At 44.3% G+C, this 21,789-nt stretch overlaps 1 protein-coding gene across 3 annotated transcripts in view; it reads right to left on the bottom strand.

Annotated features, from left to right (window-relative positions):
• The window catches only part of Ctnnd2 (catenin delta 2), an 801,097-nt gene that overhangs the window by 133,596 nt on the left and 645,712 nt on the right, over positions 1 to 21,789 (bottom strand). For all 3 annotated transcript variants that reach the window (XM_021208296.2, XM_021208297.2, XM_029543879.1), the window contains one exon: positions 20,831 to 21,014. In XM_021208296.2, the coding sequence (XP_021063955.1) occupies positions 20,831 to 21,014 (184 nt within the window). The remainder of the gene's footprint in view (positions 1 to 20,830; positions 21,015 to 21,789) is intronic.

Genomic DNA, 21,789 nt, shown 5'->3' with positions numbered 1-21,789 from the left:
TACTTTGTGTGCTAATTAAAAACGATCAAATTTTAAAAAGCATTGTCTGAAATACCAGGCGTACATAACAAGCAATATTAACTATGCTGGGATTAGCCACACTTCTGCCTATTTCACTGGGGAGCCAAATTGACTTAAAGCTCCTGACTTCCTTCTCTTCCCCTCTTCTCTTCCCACAGCTGAGTACAAATGGCACCTCATCAGGGCCCAGCCAGACCTGTTTCCTGAGAATGGAGTTTCCTTAATTTTTAAAGGATTAGCATAGTCTAGCTGTTTGGATTACTGTGCGCCTGATGGTCTTTCCCCGAGGAAGGCAATTTCTTTATAAATCAAGACGACGAGGTCTTTGGTAATTGCTTTGCGGAGCTGCGGGGACAGAATGCTTCAGTGGCCAAGGACCAGCTACCTAGGCGGCTAGCAGAGAACCCTGCTGCCACTCTGTCCTCAGAGCCATCACTGCTGCATGCGCTCCCCCACGGGCCCCCAAGTCTCCTCATAAATGAAAAGCATCGGGGGTGGGGGGTGGATGAGCTCCGCTTTCACTGGTGATTAAACACTGTCCCTTTTAAGGCTGCCTGGGTATGTGCCTTCTGCAGTCAGCCATGCATCAGGGAACATTGTTCCAGGGAAGCCCAAAGTGAAACCAGAGTTACCTGAGTTGAAAGACACCCCCTTCACTCTCAAGTACTACCTGGGGCTTTAACTACATGATTCCAATTAGACTAGATGGCTGCCACAGAGTTAACTGCCCCATGAAATGTCTGCTAAAAGTTTTCCATGGGGCTAAATTACAGAGAAATCATAGGGATAAGAACACGAAAGCTCTGTGGCTCAAACCATTAGCTGGGTACCTAATTGTGCCTGCGGTCCTGCGTGCTCCCCAAACACGCCCACACTGTCCACGGTGCTTTTCTATCTGGCTCTACTAAGCACACGGGCTGTACTCTCTGGCATGTGATCTTTTGGTGACCACTGCTAGACTCCGGAGTGTCTCCACATACTCCATCTTCCAGACACTGCCCGCCTTCTTTGATTACACTAATTTACAGAGAGTTTTATTTATATGTGTGGGATGGGCTTGGAAGCCAGGGTATATTACGTGAGGAAGCCACTGTGTTAACTCCAGATCTGGCGACTCTGCCCTTCTGTAGTACATCCACTACGAAAGCAAGCATGTGGACCATGGTTTAAAAAGAGCCATTGGTAGCCCGGTGATAAGTGCAACAGAAGCTAATGAAAAAAGTCAAGGTCCAAAGCAAGTTAAATTCAAAGATTGATTAAAAAGAAAGCGTTTTCTTCCCTTTCTGCTAATTCAAATTAATCATCAGACAGATGTGGTTTCATAAGAGAAGTCAGAAATTTTGAAATTTACATCACACACACACACACACACACACACACACACACACACAGGTATATAATATTCACATGCATAGGTATGTAAATTATTATGCCAGGGCAAGGAAACTGAAGTTCCCAGCAAAACCTACACCTGTGTTGAAGATTCTACAGTGCTCCAATGACTGTCTTCAATTTTCAACGTGAAATAATCTATGGTCATTTAGGAAGAGTCTTAATTATTTTCTACATTGATCCAGCTAGCCTGTGAGCATGCTTGTGAGGCATGGTCTTAACTAAATCACCTGATGTGGGAAGACCCAGACCATCATGGGCGAAGGCACTCCCTGGGGAGAAGTCCTGAACTCTGTACGAGTGAAGAGATGAAGCTTAGCAAAAGTAGAGAAGGCAAGTGAGCATGCATGCAAGTCTTTCTTTCTGTTCTTCACTGTGCATGTGGTGTGACCAGAATCTTGCTTTGACTTTTCCCCCAGGGATCAAGCATAGGCTGGAATTGTGGTCCATTCAAATCCTTTCTCCTCTCAGTTAGGCTTTGGTCTCGTGTTTTTAAGCACAGCAACAGACATGAAGCTAGGACACGACTCTTTGGAACTGTGACTGCACTGCATTGCAGTGTTACAGATGCAGGGTCAGGTTATCCCAGGCTACGATTACCCTCCCAACAGCCATTCATTGCCCTTTCTCTCTGTGATCGAAAACACTTGTGAATATCAGATAGGACCGTTTCAAATGTGTTAACTTGGTAGATCATCAACCCCAAAGCTAAGACTAACTACCCTCCGACAGAGTCTGAGCCTATAATGGGGATTTGTCCCCTTCGGGGTAACTTGATGCTCCCACACTATTGCATTTAGAAAATGGTTCCATTTGCGAGTCTATCTTGCTGTGTAATTGTAAAAGCCTTATGAGAGACCATTTCCATGTTGGAACATGGTATTCAGGTCAGTGTGAATCTATGTTTCCAGGGTCATGGTCTCCGATATCTGGTTCAAGAATAAACTATAACTTGTGGCTTTTGATGAGACAGCTGTGCATGGCATAGACAGAAACACTGAAGATATGAATTCTATGTTAACTTCACTGGGCCTCCAGGAAGATAAGCATCAAATGACGGTAACATCCAAGTCGTTGTGCTATTAACCCTTCATGAATCTGTTTGTTTTGTTGTTATTTTCTTGCTTTTGTTTTTTGTTTTTTGTATTTTGTTTTTGAGACAGGGCCCCTCTACATAGCCACACCTGTTCAGGAACTTACTATGTAGACGAGACTGGCCACAGACTCACAGAGATCCGCCTGCCTCTGCTTCCCAGTTGCTGGGATTAAAGGTCTGCTTGTCTACACCCAGCTTTAGTTCTGCATCTTCTGAAGAGCAGAAGACCTATAGTGACTGTTAGTGACCAATACTGAACCACAGGGAACCAGCCACCTGCCTGGTAGGTGTCAGGCTGTGGTTTGAAGACTCAGCATCTGGCGCTCTGGATAGATAAATACTAATAGAAAACTAACGGTGGCCTTTTAACTTCTAGTTCTACCCTTCATTTTTATTCTTCACCTAATTCCCTGTAGGCGGTCATGGATTTTAAATTTATTTATTTGAAGGAAATTTTAACAAATTGTACTTCAAAGACTTGATAATGCTGGCAAACCTAAGTTTTTTCTTTTCTTTTCTTTTCTTTTCTTTCTTTCTTTCTTTCTTTCTTTCTTTCTTTCTTTCTTTCTTTCTTTCTTTCTTTCTTTCTTTCTTTCTTCTTTTTTTAAACTCTATATCTAGAGGTACAGGCCTGTTCCCTATTTTCATGATTGCTTTGATCACACACTGACAAGTTTATTGGGTACCAATAACAACCAGAAGAACCCTGAATGCATCTTCAGAAAAAAGAACCGTGAGTGCTTCTGGATCGCACCCCGCCCTCCTAACTGCTGACCCCAGCATTTCTCTAACATGACTGTTCAGGGTTCCTCCCCTGAATGGCACAGTGGGATAAGCAACCCTGGGGTAGGAGATGGGCAGTGGAAGTCCCATGTTCTGTTATTCCAGGCCACACCCAGTTGTGACCTCTTCCTGTGAATTTTTGTTATTGGTAGTGGACTCACAACATTCAAATGTTGAGTTTCTCTCGGAGTGCTGATTCTAGAAGGTGACACCTTTGCTGTCCATTAGGTTATAAGCATGGTGCCTATGTAACTGAATTATTCCTCTTATAAAGGAGACTCCAGAGATCTGGCTAGCTATTTCTCTACCTTGTGATGACAGAGGAAACCCCACCATCTGTTTTTGGAACAACACACTTGTAAGAATCCATTTAAGTTTGTCCTCTGGTTCCAGATGCCAAGCCTTCACAGTTGTGACACATTTATGTTGATTATAAGCTACCCTGTCAACACACTTTGCTATGGCAGCCTAAATTAACTAGGCCAATCTTCTTCTCTGCAGGGAGGAGGGTACTCTTTAATTTATGGTAAAAATGCTAATAAGAACTTCACTAGATCAAAGGAGCTTAAAAACTGTGTCCAAAACAGATGTAATTAAAAAAAATAGAATGTATCTTTCCTTTATTTTCTTAGAAATATACCCATTTCGGCAAATTCTTAAATTGCTGGACAAGTTCAGAAACTCATTTGGTGGTGTTATGTGGCCAAGAGAATGTCAAAACAAGTAGAAAACTCAGCTTCCAGTAGATGGGCTAGAGACAGCTGGGAAGTTCTGCTAGGTGAACACTGCCCTTTGGAAACAATTTGAATTTTTAGCAAATGACAAGTTCACACTGTAGAGAGTGTATTGTCTACCCTTTGTTTGAGGATAAAGAAAGGAGAAGAGCAAAGAGGCCAAAAGTTCTTGATGAGTACATTTGTGCTCCATGTAAGAGAACACTGCACAGACAACCTAGGAAAACAAGAATAACATGGATCTCTTGTTCCTGAAAGAGAAAGGATATACTTTTAACTCTAACTTCTGAACTATGTTGAATTTTTCTTCTGGAGAACTTTCTAGAAGGAGGAGTACGCTTTTGCAAACAAGAAGGGGCTCAGATGGAGGTTAGAGGGTACACTGAGATGGACTGTTGTGTACAAAGTTTATTAGATGAGTCAGTAATATCGTGGACAGATGGAAAGATAGACAACAGCATGGTGCAGCCTCTGAGGACAGTTCAGGCTCTAGCACCAGAGACAGACAACATGATAGGGTCTCTGAAGAGAGACTCCAGAGTCCCCATGACAGAAGTGGGAGTCTCCTCTTATCCCTTCTGAAAGTGAAGGAAATTGCGCAGCCCATGCCTGAAGCCAGGCTTTCCAATTCCCAGGTTAGAGTCAGGGAAGAGGGCAGGGAAGCAGGATACGTAGTTATCACACCAGTCACCTTTGGCGTTAACTCACTTCCCTGAGAGATCTGCTGGCTAGGGATTCCTAGGTGACATCTCAGGTGCTTGCCAGTATCCGTGAGAGCTGAAGATATCGTGGAACAGCAGCATTACACTCTTACAAGCACCGTGTAGGGCTTTAAGTTCATAAACTGGTCTGAATTTCTACTTAAGAACTGGGCACTCCAGCTCAGAGCAGGAAAGAGCTGAGGAACAATTAGCGAATGATGGCTAAGAGGGAAAAAAGAGGCTCAGTTTTCTTCTGAGATGTAGCCCTCGGAAGGTTGCCCAAAGTAGCAATGGCTAACACTCTCTATCCACACTTAGAAGGGCACTGCCAAGTACTCCCTGGAATGCTAAAGAGACAAAGAAAAGGAGGAAGGGGATAAGAAGACATGTGGTTAGGAGGTAGGTAGAGTCTAGAAGGAGTTGGGAAAGCAGGTTGGGAGTGGAAACAACCCAAATTCATTGAATTCGTATATGAACCACTAAAGAATAAGTAACATGTTTTATAGCATGTTGGGCAAGCCAATGAGAAATGTAGTCCCTGACTCTCAAAAGCAAGGCTGCCACGTGGTCCACCCGGACTTTTCCTTTTCCGTGGTAGGAGAAACTCTAAAGGCATAGCTCTGAGATTTCCACCTCCTGGCAGAAGGAAATCAAAAATCTAGGCATGGTAGTAGAGATGCCTAGAAGACAGTGCCTACACTTACAAGACTCGGGGCTGTTCTGCCAGGATCTGTGTAACCACCCAAATGTCTTCCACGCTGCAGAGGAGAACAAAAGAGCTGGGAGTGAGAGCTGTAGATGAAGGGGAACAGAAAAGATGTGAATCAGGATGCAGGAGGGCCACCATGGTGACTTATAGGTTGAAGGAGCAAGGAACACAATGGTGGCATCAAGGATCTTACAGCAACTCCTGTTCAGTCACCAGAATCTGCAGCTGCCTGGAACTGAATTTGGTCAGCAGCTAGTTGAGCCTAAAACTAAGACCTCCCCAGAGTTTCTCAGGAAGAGCCACAATATCAAACATGATCAGTTTCAAGCAGAGAAATCAAGCAAGCCTCCTGTACAGAACTCTGTGGCCATCAGACTGTACATTCTGTGAGCTTGGTCTTCAGTAATATGTCACGACAGCTCCTTAAAGCCTGAGACTCACCATGCAATGTTACATAAAGGCCCATTTTAACATTTCCGTGCAAGGACTTACTTAATGGACATTGCATGAGCATTCTGTTTCTTCTCATGGGAACCTTTTAGAAGCTCTGAGCAACAAGACGGCAGACAGTCATTGGGACTTTCAGTTGCCTCTTGCTGCAGCAATCCAATCTGAGCAGGAAGCTCACCAGCTCTAGGTAACACCTGAGAGTAGCTCCTCCCAGCTTACTGCTACCAGTGTCTGGCACTCAGTGTCAGTGTGGGATAATGGGACCTCAGGGGGCATCACCTCATTTTACTGCTGTGGCCGGTGGAAAGAGTTGTGCTGTGCAAATCCAAGGATTATAACAGCTGTGTCAAAAGGTCGGATGCAAAGGCACTTTGAGAATCTACAAAGCACCACTGTAAGCAGGTGACAAGATGGCCAGTAAGAGCTGATTCTACAGTTAAGCCGAGGCAACTCCAAACAAATGCTACCATCTAAGGGGTTTCAGTTCTCCCCGCCTCCTCGCCTTGGTTTTGAGCAAATACAAATATAAATGAGTATTTTACTTGAAATTATACATTTAATCAATCTTGACAGTCAGCCTAGGGCGTGTCTTCCTGTCATGTCCTTACTGTTCTTTGTAGATAATTATAATTCTTAGAAGCTGAGCATAAACCACACCAAGACCTCAGTGTAGTGTAGCAATAACCTAGAACACAGAAGCCAGAAACTCAGGATTTTCTTCAAGCTCATCTTAATCTAATTGCCCTAATGACAAATTCTTTTATGAGTACTAAAATAGAAAAGTCTTAGAGATCTGTTGACCGGTAAAGAACATAGCCACAAGAAGGCACAGTAGGTGGATTTTTCTTTGTTTGTTTAAAATGTATACTGCCAGAAGATTCTTACGTGCTGTACAAATGCACGGGCTGTGGCTGCTTCTGAGAGGCACTGAAAGACTTCATTTAATCTGATAATTTGCTAAAATCCCAGAGAAACATACTGTGCCACTTTAACGTTAATCACAAGCAATCAATGAGGAAATTTTTTTTTTTTTTTTTTTTTTTTTTTTTTTTGTAGAATCTGAACAAAAATCAAACACACAGCATTAGGCAATTCCAAGTTCAAAGAAATCACAAACTGCTACAGCCTTCAAAGCAACAGTTCCCTGTCTTTCGGTGCACATGGACACACCTGACGGGTTGTGTGCTCATAGATCACGCTCTCTAGCAACCTCGGGTACTTTCTGCATGGCCCACTGCAGTTCCATGAAGCTACAAGCAAGGGAGATGCAGCATCACTCTCCACTGGATCTGAATTTTGGAAGTGGGTTATGAAACATCATCTACCTCTACAGTTGCGTTGGCCAATGCAAAGGTATGCATGTATCCTTGTGTCACCCCTTACCCTACCCCAAATTCAGATGCCGAGGCTAACCTCCAAGGTAAGGGTATTAAGAGGTGAGGCTTCTGGGGGGAGATTGGGTGGAGAGTGGAACCCTCATCAATAGGATCAGTGTTCATGTAAAAGAGGCCTGGAGAACATGCTTGCCCGTTTCTCCCATGTGAAGACACAGCAAGAAGGCATCACGCTTGATGCAGAAAGCAACCATCCTGAGACAGGGAACATGTTGGCCCCTCCAGGACAGAGGGACACATTTCAGTTGTTTTTGAATGACACAAGTGAAAGTATTTTGTTATCACAGCCTCCACAAGGACAACTGGCCCTTTCTTCTTTTCTCTTCTGGTGTGTGAAATTTGCCATGGAAACCATGGATTAAGTTAGTGATCAAGGGAAAAGAAATACTATGAGGAAAACACAGGCCTTCCAAGGTGTGTCTGTGGCTACCATGATCAAGAAATACAATAGAGGGGGGGACGGGAGGGAGGAAGCCATCTGAGAGGAGGGAGAAGGACAGAAGATGGAAGGGGAGAGGGTACATGTGAGGGGACATAGGGTTAAGACTGGAGGTGTTAACCAGAGACTGACTGATTTGGGAGTTTCCCTAATGGCTACTCTGTCACATGCCAGGATACCTGTCAGTTGCATAGGCTTCTAATTCTTGACTCTTTCCCACAAAACCTCATCCAATTGTCACCATCAGCTGCAGCTCCACAGCTAGCCACCACTCATCCTCCACAGCCACTGCCTTATCTAGCAAGCCCTCACCTGCTGTCTCCCGTACAGTCTCTCTGTTCTTCCTCATAACTTGCTTCCCATGGAACTACTGCATTGATTCCTGGAAAACACACATTCAAGTACAAGTCCTCTCCAAGATCTCCCATTTTGCATTTGGTCAAACTTGAAGTCCTTAGCATGGTAAATGACAGGAAGCTATCCTTTATTCCCCAACTAGGTTGAATCCAATCTATGTTCCTTCAGGGTCCCCTTTTACATTTGGTCCCACTTATTGCTTGCATGTGTATGTGTGTGCTTGTGTGTACATGTGTGTGCGTGACTGTGTATGTGTGTCCTTCTTGACAGTAATGTCAGCAGGTTCTAGCACAGTGCCTAGCACAGTGCACACTCTTTATCCACGTTTGCTGAATTAAGAATACATCCTACTTTATCCCCATTCACACCATAGAAAAAGTAATACATTTTATCTCCAATTTACCAGAAGGGGTTGCTGGACAAACCACATGGATAATTCATCTACTCACCAGTCAAACAGTTTTAACTTGCCAAATGGTGCAATAAATGCAAGAATTTCTTTAGTGCTTATAAAATACTCAGAATAATTGGATTTCATACCAATGTGGTGAAGATGTTACATGTTGTCAGATAAAGTAAGTGATAATTTGGAAGGGAATATAAAAAAATACATAGATAGTCTTTCCATGCCCCGCTTGCATGAATTTTTTTTTTTTTTTTTTTTTTTTTTTTGTCTTGAGGGTAGGGCTATGATGCATACATCACCGGCTCATCCTTTAGAAATGGAGAAAGATGTGGATTCTTCAGTGGTCCAAGATCACACAGACAGTGACTTTCCAATCAGATCTAGATTATTTTTTCAATACCTGACCTATAGATATCTGAACCTACCTCATATAGACATCAAAAACAGGACATCTGACTCAAGCAATTCCTACAACTTTTAGGGTACAGTCCAGGAGAAGCAAGTAGGGTCAGTGCTCTCCTATGCTCTCCTACCTGCTCCCAACCAGCCTTTTTATCCACCTCTTGAGGTCCTTGCTCATCTCTCTGGTCCACCCTCCAACTGTGCACATAACTGCATTTATACAGCACGGGGAACATGGTACCTCTAACTTCTAACCATGCTTCCATGGCTCTGGGTTGTCTACAAAATAAAGAGACCTTTTCCAGATGTCTCTCCTTGAACTCTTAACATTGGCATCGGAGACTTTCCCTCTTTTCAGGACCTCCCTCATTGACCATATCCTAGATAGCCATACTGAGCTCTTTGACCATTCCAAGACATGAAAAGCAGACTCCCCTCTGCTTTTTAGCCCTTCTATGCTCTTCATACAGAAACATCACCTTGGAGTCTTGCTAGTTAGTGTTCTTTAGGGTGATCTATGCTCCCTAAGCCAGGGAATTTCAACGATATTACGAAGGCCTTACTCATGGCACTATGTACACCTACTACTCACCAAATCACAAACTTCCTTGAATCTTTCAAACCACAAATATCATGTTTAATTAATCTTTGTTTTAATGGTTCCTAGCAATGTCCTTGACACAGCTTAGAAATTCATTTTATATATATGTGGAACAAGAGACCCCATTGAAGTTAGCTAAGCTATCGATTTAGCATTTATCTGGCTTCAGCGTTGAGTGTTGCCAGCTGATCCCATGGTCAAGGCTCCATGAGAAGAGCTTCCTATTTAGACTCTTGGAACTCAGGTTGGAATCATTGCGCATGAAGGTCTGCTGTTCTGACTAGTCACTTAAGCATTCAAGCTTAATTTTAGTTTTAATTTGAAAGAAACATAGATTTTTTTCCCCCTAAAGCACGTAGTGATACCATTTATTGGTTTTTCAGTCTGTATTGGTAAGGTCCAATGGTCTTCTTCAAATTAGGCAGATGATTGAACAAAGAACCAAGAGTAATACAAATGAGCTGAGAGGGCAGAGATGGTTGTGTATTAGAAAAAACATCTCATGGCTCCATAGAACTAACTGATACAGTAGACCTTTTAGTGGATATACCACAAACATTCACACTGGAAAACAGGCAATTAAATGGCAATAACCAAGACATGGTTCTCATGTGTAAGCATGAGGTTATGCAGCTCCTCTCTCTCTCTCTCTCTCTCTCTCTCTCTCTCTCTCTCTCTCTCTCTCTCTCTCTAACTGGTAAGATCTTCTGAGCAACCAGACAACTTGCAAATGTCCTTGCATTGGTGAGACTGGGAACAGAGCAGTTACCAGGCATACAGCACGGCAGCCATTGAAGGTACACCCAGGGATTCAGCCACTTCGCTGGTCACTGAGCTAGGCATTTGCCAGGTGAGTGATGATGTTTTAGGGAGACTGAATTGGTGACCTCAGTCATGATCCTCAGCTACTTGGCAATGCAGCTTGTGATGTGGCTGGGTTTCACTGGGCACATAGTCATCAAAGGCAGGGAAGTTTTGAAACGGGTCAGGGGAACCTCAATTTGTCGTGGGAGGCCTATGAACAGGAGCCATTTAAGTTGGGATGTGAAGAGGCAATTCTTGGGTCATGTGTGATGCTCATAGAGTAGACCAGGACCTAATGTTCAGAGTCAGAGCTGTTATTACAAGCACAATAATCCAGGGCCAGAGGACTACTGTGATGGACAGCAGATGGTTGGACCAATGTTTTCCCTCATTGATAAAAGGTACTTTCTTCTAAGAACTCATGGTCATTGATATGAAACTATGGTGAGACTTGTTCCGAGGCCAGAAGAACTGGATCTCTATGGGTCTCTGTGCTCCTTGCCCTGTGGAGTCTCCTGAATAAGTCTTCACAGCTCAGGGAATTTCCAAGGAAAGGGGAAGAAGCTTGGAAGGTGAGCAGCAAAGTACGCCTTTCTCCATCAGCCTCCTGCTTCCCTCTCGGAGCCTCTGGACCTTCCAGCTGTGGGGTAGGTGCTCAGACGGGTTGTGTCTAAAGTCTCCATCTGCTGCTGCAGAGCCTCCCCAGTGCATGTTTGATAGGGAATGAGAGCATGATCGGTCTCAATGATCTGCCCCTCTAAAGGGACTTGACCCTGAGAAATCCCAATACCCTGTACCCTCTCCTCCTTAAACCTATTGCTTTGGGGCTGGATAAGGCGTTCAGCTGCCCCCACCTAACTGGGGGAGTGTTGTCCTGGTCATCTGTTTCATCTACTTTGGAGTGACAGGGGTCAAGGACAAATGATATTTAATCATGTCTGCCAGCCCAGGAGATAGTGTTGCTCATAGTGGAAGAGAAATAAAATTCCTTTCTGTTCTAGAAAGCAGCTAAACGGTGCTGCTTTCCCAAATGCCAGGGAGAAAGTCTGACCTTCAGGTATTGCCAGACTCTGATCCAATATTCTGTATCCACGGGTATTCACCCACTGTGACAGGCCAGAAGCCCCACCTCCTGGCAGACTAAAAAAAGGACACCATGCATTTTACTCTTACTTGAAATAATTACCCCCCTTTTTTTCTTCAGTAAGCTCCATTTGCTCCAACAACCTGACGCACCCTTGTGCAAAACAGAGCGGTAAGAGCACTCAGGACCACTTGTGCTGGCGGCACTTCCACTTGACAGGACCTTCGTCTGCTTTAATTAAATTAGGTCGCCAATTAGTGACTACACTGGTGTTCCAAAATAAGGTCAGGTAAAAAAACGTCACCCCAGGAAGAACAATGGTCAGGACGTGAATGTCCACACAGAACATTCAGGAAGCATCCTGAGGCATGATGAATTGGCTGGTCTCCCCTGGGTGTAGCCGTTCTCACATCAACTCTTTGTGCCAGCATAGCTTCTTTCTGGTCATAAGTTACCTTAAGAGAAGTGTAATTAATTGTAGGAATTCATTAGCTCCAGTCAGTGCCTCTGTGGCATCATGTCTTTCGTGCTGGTACAGAGCTTGTTAATGGGGGAATAATGATGCATCTGCACCTCCCGGGGACAATAATGAAGGACACGGGTTAATCGGAAGTCCCAGCATGTCTGTCCCCTTCCGTAGCAGTCCAAGAGACTGAGAAGTATATTCACGACACAGGAAGAAGAAAGTATCAATACCTTATCCATAAATATTGTCACTTGCTTTTTTTTTTTTACCCAATTACACTTAAGCATTGTTACTTAACTATTCCAGAAAAAATGAACTTGGGCATACATTATAAAGCCTAGACAGGATGACCCTCAAGTTGGCTTGCCTTCACTTCAAAAAAAGTGTTTAATTAGTGCTTCTAGAATCTTTTTTACCTAACTTTCTGACCAGAATTAAGGAATGTGTGGAGATCCACAGCCAAACATTAGGCAGAGCCTGGGAAACCCTGCAGAAGAGGGAGAGGAAGGACAAAAGGAGCCAAGGGGTGGAGGGCCCCATGAGGACATGGCCCAGAGAAGCAACTAAGGGCTTATAGGTGCTCACGGAGGCTGAAGTGACAGCCAGGGAGCCCGATTCTTTCTCCCTAGCTAGACATGGAGCTAATCTCAATACGTAGGAAACACAACTATAAGAAGCACATATTTACAACCCAATTAAAAAAAAAATAAGACACTCCAGCGCCCACCACTCCCTCATTGCTTCCTCTCTCCTTCTCTGTCCTCCTGCCCCTCCCCTTTTCTCCTCATCTGAGGGAAACCTGAAGTCTGCTTTAATGGCTCTCCTGGTTTCTCTGTCCAGTTTTCCTCAGAGGTGTGGCCTTTGTACAAACACACTGTGTGGATTGCTAGGATGCAACTTTGTTTAAAGGCAGGGCCTTTAACATGAGGCAGTCTTGTTAGAATAATGTCTTTGATCTTAGCCTGGTCTGATGGATGTCCTTAAAGGAAAAGAAAATTTAGGTACAGATGCCCTGAGAGGAGACCCCCATGAAGATCCATGGAAGACGGAGACCTGCAAGTTCAGGGGAGGTCCCTTAGAAGGACAAGCCCACTGGCACACAGTTGTGAGGACATGGATCCGGTGACTTAAGTCACAGCTTATGATACTTTGACATAGCAACTGAGCAAGTGTAGATGACTTTTCTATCTTCTGCCGACTGAGCTAAGGGAAGGGAGTTGCTAGTGATGGGGTGCACAGCCCTGCTACTAATGTGGCTGCTAGCCAGGCAGCAACCACTTAGTCTATGAGCTCTCAGGCTCCCTAGTTCTTCACCGATGACCTCCATGGCCTCATCCTGGGTAATCTTTGCTACTCAAGAAAACCATGTCTCACCCACATCAGACCCTCTGGCCAGCGAGCAGCAACCAGCCAAGGAGATGCTGCTGCGTGAGGTCCAGATGTGGTGAAGAGGGTGGGGGAGCAAACAGGGCAGCATCTATCTGCTTACTACTCAGAGAGAGATTCCATTTCCACTCCCAGCATTCAGGTAAAGAGGACTCCATGTAGCTAGTCCACGCCCACGTCCTGGTGCAGACGGGTAAGCCAGCCTAGAGTTCAACATCCAACGCCTTCAAAACATGAAGGTTCAGTACTACAGGCCATCTGCTTAGTTCTGGAAGGTTCTTTGGATGCTGCTAGAGGAGACTCATCAAGAGCACTGCATAGCTGTGAACCCTGCATTGCAGTAACAACTAGCCTACGAGGCTACGACCGCCAGTGGGACTGTCGTATACTTAGAGTAGACAACTATTTTCTGATTGGATGTAAGAACCACCTCATAAGATGGAATCCCTGGAACCACTAACTGGAGCCCCCGAAACTGGATCACAGGACTAGGGAGAGCACTGTACTATTTATTATTCTGTTAAATGGGCGATTCTTTTTGTGGTAGAAGGCAATTGATATGGGTCAATGTGCAGAGAATATGAAACTATGGAGCTCTGAGTACTAATTAGGATATCTGTACCACATTGCCTTCTTCCAAGGTGCATAGATCATCACAGAAGAGGCTCGAGAAGGATTGTGTACACCAAAGGGAGTAAATGTCTGTAGCAAGGGCAATATTGGACAGAAATGACAGTGCAGCTGCACACGTGAACTCACATTGGCTGGGGCTGCATGCACGACACTGCCGTAACATCGACAAAAGCCAAGCATAGATAGGGGAGGGAGTCAAGAGACCCCATCCAGATCTCAGGAGTCACTGACATTTATTACTGTGGAGAGAGGGAGAGTCCGTACAAGTCAGGGATGGGGGCCCGGAGATGCTGTCCATATTCTCGGACATGGCAGTAACCCATACACATAGAGGTAGCACTAAATGAATTTTAAAAGAGAGCACATGAATTTGGGAGGTAAATGCAGTAAGGAAGACAAGAGAGAGATTGGAGGGGAAAGAATGGGGGAGTAGATTTCATCCAGGCACATTATATGCATGTGAGAATACAAAATAAAATATTAAAAAGAACATTCATCCGAGTAGGCGGATAATACTGGCATGATACTAGCATAAAAATAAATTTTTTTTCTTCTTCTTACCTGTGGCTAATGAGAGAGTAAACCAGATAAAAATAATGTCCTCAGAGCCCCTAGCCTCGGTGTGATTATCATCAGCATTACTTTGTGACGGGTTTGCTCAAGGTCACTCTAGAATTAGTGGCACCGCGGGATCAAGCGCTCATCCATTCTATGGGTTAAAATGACTAATTGCGGGTGTGAGTTTAATTACACTCATAAGCACAGGCACAAGGGCAGGTCCTTTGACAGGCTTAATAACATTCTGTGTACACAAAGATAGATGAGAAAAACTGGGGTTGTATATTGTTGTCCTTCAGGACAAGATGCTGAAGTGGGAATAGAATAATAAAAATAAATAAATGACCTGGTGGCGTGGGCGAAGGAGCGGTGGAAGTTAACGGAGCCAGCCCCATGCGTACACTTCCACTGCTGATAAAGTCCTAAGTTCCCATGACAAAACGTAGCACAGCCACAGAGTAATGTGAACGAGCTGTCGCATGGAGCTAGTTGCTGGATTAAGAGGGAGGAAAAAAGGGCCGCTTGTCAAGGCTTTACTAGAGCTCATTCTCAAATGACGACGATGGCCACACCAAGGATCTTTAGGGTATTGATCTGCGATGTTCGAAATGGGAAACACAGCAGCCATCTTTGCGAGAAAACTCAGGAAGCATCCGTTCTGCAGGCAGCTGCCGGAGCATTACAGTGAAAATGATGTATGTGTATCATGTCACGTTCCCTGTACAGGAACCTAGAATGACTTCTGGCTGGATACAGTCGTCTATAAATCCTAGCTGAGCTCTGAGGATGTTGGGAGAGAAAGTGAAAAGAAGGCTCCTGGGCGAGAGCCAGGCACACAGAAATAATCACACAGTCCTCTAGGAAGCCTCTATCTTCGTGCGCACCCAGTCAAGGGGCCTGGAGTCAAACCTCAGCCTGAGACAGCCACATCTAGACATGCAGACCTCAGCCCTGCACGGGTAATCCCTTTCTTGCCTAAATGAGCTATAGAGGCGATTGGGTTTACACACAGACAGAACGAAGCCCCTCTCTGGACCTTCTGTCCCAGTGTGTGAGGACTGTTTGGGAAGAACGGTTTACTCATTTTCGTCCCTGTCCTGTGTCCTAAGGTGAACCCTGGCTCTGACAGTCCCCTCTGGAAACATAAGAAAAAGTTGTTTTCTGGGTCTGCCAGAACACAGTCTCAGAAAACTCATGGCTGAAAACAATAGAAATGTATCCTTTCAGGGTTCGAGAGGAAAGATTCCACAATCCAGGCGCCAGCAGGGCCATGCTCACACTGAAGGTTCCAGGGAACGACATGTTTTCTATGGTGGCTTTTGGGTATCCTCACTGTTTCTTAGCATGTAGCTGCCTGATTGTCTGCCTGTGTCCCAAGGCCTCTTCCTCTGTGCATCTATGTGCTTTCTCCTTAAAGGGTATGCTTGCACTTTGGTCCATGAAATCTAACCCATCAGATCTCCCAAAACACTGTGTCCAAGAAGGGTCACCTTCCAAGGTTACAGAGAGACGAGAATTTTAGAAGCATGTTTATGTGAGCCACTGCACTGACTTCAGGCAGCAAGAGCTTGCCCACAGACAGATGAGATCTGGTCTCCTTGCAGCTTCTAATAATATGTGTTTTCAGCTGAAGGTGATCATTATAATGGACAAAGGCTAAGTGGCACATTTGATTACACAGTGTTCAGCAAAACAGTAGTCAGTACAAATCCAAATCTATTCCCAGGTTTGACCTGGTCTGCATAAAGTCATTTTTTTTTTTTTTTAGTTCTTAATCATGAAAGGAGGAAAAAAAATAATTCCACTTGGATTTATGCCCAAAGTCTTCCTAATAATTGCTAACATTTATTCTAGATAATATGTTAAAGTAGTTCTTGTTTATCTTTAAGATTTTAAAAATGGCTTTATATAAAAATAAAGTTTGGATATAGCAGAAGTGAACAAAAGATGGAATTATAAAATAGAAATAAATGAGAATGTGTGTGACTGTGTTTGGGATGAGGTAGGGAGTCACGGTGGAGGCAGTGCATGAAGTTAGACCTTGCCCTGCCCTGCATCTTGTTGGCTCATGGTTCTAAGGCCTGCTCTCCCATCCTACGATCCAGCTAACATCATATCTTTTTCTCTTAACTCACTCCTTCAACAAAATTTAAAAGCTCTCCCTGCCCCCATTTCTATTTTATTCATCAGTGATAAATAGGTATTTTGGGAACAAACAGATGGATCTGCCTGAGAGAAATCATATTTCCTACACAAAATGAATTCTAAACAGAAAGGACTAGGGGCTCGGAGCCTTCACTTTAAATATCCCCGTGCTTAAACTTGCTGGTGTGTCCACAGGAGATGACTCTGTCCTCTTAGGGGAGGCAGAGGCTGGTGGCCCTTCCCTGGAGATTACTCTGTGACTATGGCTTCTGGGAGTCAGGATGGAGAGGTGGCCACAATTGACACACTGTAGCATTTACCACTGGGACACACGAGAGCCTAGACTGTCCATCAAGGACATGAGTTGTTTGAGACAAGATAGTTTTCGGATTTGGGCTTCTTTAAAATTAAACTTATTTTACTTGAATTTTTTTTTCTGTTGAGCTTTTGAACAGTGAGGCGCAGGATGGCCTATATCCATAAACACACACTCATCTCTGAAAAGTAAAATTGTGAAGTTAAATACTAATCACTTAAATCTTTCTTTGCTTCTCTTCTTGAAGTAACAGAAACAGGTCTGAGTTATATTATGAACAGAAGTCAAGAGTGATGACTGAGAAGGATGGTCCCATTAGTATTGAATTTGCTATACTGGGTTAAGAAATTCCATGGCACGGAACTAGCTTTTTCCTTTATACCTCATTTTATGTATTCCTAAACTGTAGTTTCAGAAACAAGTCTCACATCTCAACTTATTTTACATGGATCAGTCACAGAACAGAGGAGTGTGGCATGACTGACTAGGATACTCCTAAAAATGTATCTGCACGTGTTTGTTGAAAGCACCCATGGTCTTAAATGAAGATTTAGGATGGGGCTCACTGGGGAACTGTTGCAGATTCCTGCCCATTCCACACCTAGCTCTTCCCTTTGTTTTTGTATTTCTCTACAAGAAAGAAACAATTCAGAGTTTCAGAGGCTCAGACACCAGTGCCAGGTGATGAGGGCCTTGAAGTAGATCTTTCACTATGGTAGCAGAGATGAAAGGAATCAGTTACACTGCAGCAGGGTGGATTTCAGAGGGTCTGTCTCAGTGAAGTACCCAAGAGCTACCGTTGTTACTACTGAAGACAATGTCCTAAGTACCAGCCACTGCCTGCCAGGTCCCCTCTCTGAAGGTGCCATCAATTCTCTCTATCTCCATAGTGTGGACCAGGCTTGCAGCCAATGGACTGTGGGGACATAGCTCACATCCAACCACAGCAAAGGCCTCAGGTCTGAGAGTGGAAAGCGAGCAAAGGGGAGGAGAAGAAAACACCTGGCACTTAAGCAAAGAAGGATACTGGCCAGGTGAGTTCCATTTGGTAAACAATGAGAAAGGAATTAAGGTTGAGCATGATAGTGTTTGCTTTTAAGGCACTCAGGAGGCAGAGCCAAGGTCGTCACAGGCAAGTACAAGGCAAACCTGGATGACACACTGAGATCCCATCGCAAAAACTCCAAAAGCAAAAGGGAAGGAAATGAAATGAACCAACACAACACAGAGCCCTATTCATTGGTTGGCTGGCTGTCCCATGTATTTTCTGGCGAGCTCTATGGCCATAGGAACCTACACACCCTCTTGGTGTGGTAAAATGGAAATGGTCTGTAGAAACTCAAGGTGTGGGTCAAAATCGGGTGTGACTCCATGACCTCACTAAGTATGAACTTAGTGAGCTTATAAAGAGAATAAACTTCACAGGGTTATTGATGCAGCTTAGTGGTAGACCACATGAAGAGCATGTGTAAGGCCCTGGGTTTGACCTCAGTGCTAACAAAGAAAGCAAGACTCAGTTTTGTCATTTGTGGAGACCTGCATCCAGGACTCTCTCTCTGGATTCCAAAAACACATATGCATCCAAATCCTAATACAAAATGGTACAGCATCTTCCTTCTATACTATCACTGCATTCAGATGACAGTAGAGTCAGTTGGGTAGGTGTCACCTCCTTCCACTGAGTTGAGAATCACTGCATGGCACGAGCTGGGGAGGGGATCTCTGTCCCAGGTCTCTCTCTGGCATGCTGCTGTCACTCACTTAGCAAAGGCTCACGGGATCAAAGTGCTAAAAGGCAGAAGCAGCATGGGAAGTGATTTCCTTCTTGTGAATAAAGAGTGAGCAGTTGCCAAGAAGACCAGGTGTGTAAGCAAGCTCACACAGGAAGCTCTACGGCCTCTGTAAAACATAAACACACCCAACTCAGGTGTGCTGCCCTCACTCTCAGCGGACAGTGGATGGATGAACGCGGCAACTCCTTGAAACCTTTTGTCTATGGAGTCTTTGTTTGATAAATTATTGTACCACTTTCCATGTCCACTATAGCCCTCTCCCAGTCTAAGAGACTGGCAGTGTGGCTTGCTATGCCATCACATTTGAACGAGAATGCTGTTAGCTTACTGCTTTGTATAGGACAAAAGTTTAATGAGCTGAAAAATGAAAAGCTTTGTTACACATTAATGGGTTTTGCATTATACATCATGTAACACACTCGGAATTGTGGTAAATCTCCAACTTGCATTATGGCTTTAGGGAGCCTGACTTGGCTACAACATACTCATCCTAAACCTAACAATCTCTAGTCTTTTTCTTCCTGTGTTGAGTTCACGTTCACACAGAGGCAGCCGTAGTAAGGGTGTGGCCTTTGAGTGAGGAGAAGTATGGGATTCCACCCTGGTCTGATCTCACCTTATTCTAGGTCACATCCTAGACCTTAAGGGCATCCAGAAGCCTTATGAAATGGTCATATGATATACACTGGCCCTTCTGCTTTATCATCAAAGGTGTGGAACACGCGCTCACAGTGTCTGTGCTCTCACCTTTGAGTCAAATGTCATGAAGATGCAATGGTGCAGCTGTTATCCAGTGTGTCCTCTGCAGAGCTGGCCAGGTCTTTCCTGGTTACTCTGCAACTGAATCTGAGGCGCCTCTTTTCCCCGGGCATTTTTATGAACGCCAACAGACTTTGCAAACAGAAGACGTTAAGAAGAGGGAAATTACTCTTAATAGGTGCAGGTAACTGAGAGAGCACAGAGAAGGTCAGCGGTTTCTCCAGTGTCAGTTCTAGAAGAGTTAGAGCTCTCATGGAGAGGGGCCGCCTGAAGGGTAAGAGGATTTACAAAGTCATAGAAGGATGCTACAACAGGGAATTCCGGAGAAGCATAAATCTGGTGTATGGTAGACACTACCCAGAGAAATCATGCCAGAGGTTTATATGCCATGTGGAGGGAAAGTGAAGGTGTTGGAGGACTCCTGTTCTGTTTCTGAGAATGTGAAAATATTCACAGGCTGGCTGTGAGCCTTGCTCTGCACATACACTAACACAAGATGTCTTCTCAGTGCCAAGACTGAGAGCGTTGGTAGGGATATTCACAAGATGGTTATTAATTTTTACTGAGGTGCTTCTGCTCATTCTTAGCAGACACTAGATCCACATCAAGGAACTGGTCAGTGACAGCACAGCTAAAAACCATTCTGAACATTTTAGTTTTGAAATATATTTGATTAGGCATGTTCAACAAGCCGTATTATTCCTTCCCCATAATTAACCCACATGCTGGAAGTTTCCAACTTTAATACAAACCTTCCCTATAAACACAGGCTGGCTTTAGAAGAATGCCTATCTTGCTTAGTACCTCCTTTTCTAAAAGTCAATCAAGGTGTAAAGACAATTCTAAGGCGACTCCATAGATTTTTGCGTTTTTTTTTAATAAATGCACTATAAAATGTATACACTTAAATTTTTTGTCATTTAAAAACATAGAGTAAAACAGCCATTATCAGGGACCTATTTCAAAGAAGGTTACAGACTTTTGTAGTCATACAATGGAGTATGTGTGGAGTGGCCTAGAATAAAAGTGGTCCCTGGTAGTATTTGTCTACATTCCTATACATTTGTTGCAGACTCTCCCCAAGCAATTGCCTAGGTGATTTTACAAGTAAAATGTCAGGTTGGATTACTTATAAACCATTGTTTTCAGTGAAAGAAAGTGATTCGGTTTTGGTTGAAATGAAACTGTTTTGTTCTAGACTTAAGACAGCAGGCTAACTCAGCTAACCACTGTGTTGGTCTACAGTGGTGGAAAACGCCCCAACCTCTTCAGGAAGAGGTTGTAGGACTTTCTAATTGCATGACAACATCTGTCTCTGCAGAACAGTGATCCTCAGGAGACAGCAATCAAAGTCACAGGAAGAAGTGTCCCTGTACCAGGCTCAGCAGGGAAGGGACTAACCTTAGGCACCCAGTGGCGTTGCGCAGCACCTGTGATGAATGCAGCTGTATTTTCCGATCATCCTGAAGAGGTGAATTCTCCCAGCCCGAGTGAGGGATAATCACCGCATTGGTCAGCACTGCCAGGGCATCCTGGATGATTGGCATTTTGAGTGCATCACATGATGAGAGGTTCCAAAGGACTCCTGCAAGAGATACACAAGGAGAGACACTGAGTGGGCATTGAAATTGTCAAAGGCCAGATTTGACATCAGTAGGTTCACAGAGGCAGCAGTGGCCTTGACTATTGGGATTATGCTAGTAGCAGATGGGGCCTGGTGACAGGAATGAGGAAGCCATTTACAGGGTCAGAACTACTGATGGAATAAAACTTACTTAACTGGGGTTGGCAAGAATGCCCAGCCAGCAACTCTGAACTTTCTTTTTAAGTCTTAAGTGGATGCACTGGCTGGTTTTGTGTCAACTTGACACAGGCTGGAATTATCACAGAGAAAGGAGCCTCCCTTGAGGAAATGCCTCCATGAGATCCAGCTGTATGGCATTTTCTCAATTAGTGATCAAGGGTGAGAGGGCTCATTGTGGGTGGTGCCATCCCTGGGCTGGTAGTCCTGGGTTCTATAAGAAAGCAAGCTGCATCATTGGGAAGAGAGGCCCCTTGGTCTTGTAAACTTTATATGACCCAGCACAGGGGAAGGCCAGGGCCAAGTAGTGGGAGTGGGTGGGTAGGAGAGCAGGTGCGGGTGGGGGGTATAGGGAACTTTCAGGATAGCATTTGAAATGTAAATAAAGAAAATAATAATAATAATAAAAAAAGAAAGAAAGCTGAGCAAGCCAGGGGAAGCAAGCCAGTAAACAGCATCCCTCCATGGCCTCTGCATCAGCTCCTGTCTCCAAGTTCCTATCCTGTGTGAGTTCCAGTCCTGACTTCCTTTGGTGATGAACTGCAATGTGAAAGTATAA

Source organism: Mus pahari, chromosome 11 (genome assembly GCF_900095145.1).
Source record: "Mus pahari chromosome 11, PAHARI_EIJ_v1.1, whole genome shotgun sequence".
Lineage (NCBI taxonomy): Eukaryota > Metazoa > Chordata > Mammalia > Rodentia > Muridae > Mus > Mus pahari.
Note: the sequence above shows the minus strand (reverse complement) of the source record. Positions and strands in the feature narration are given on the sequence as shown.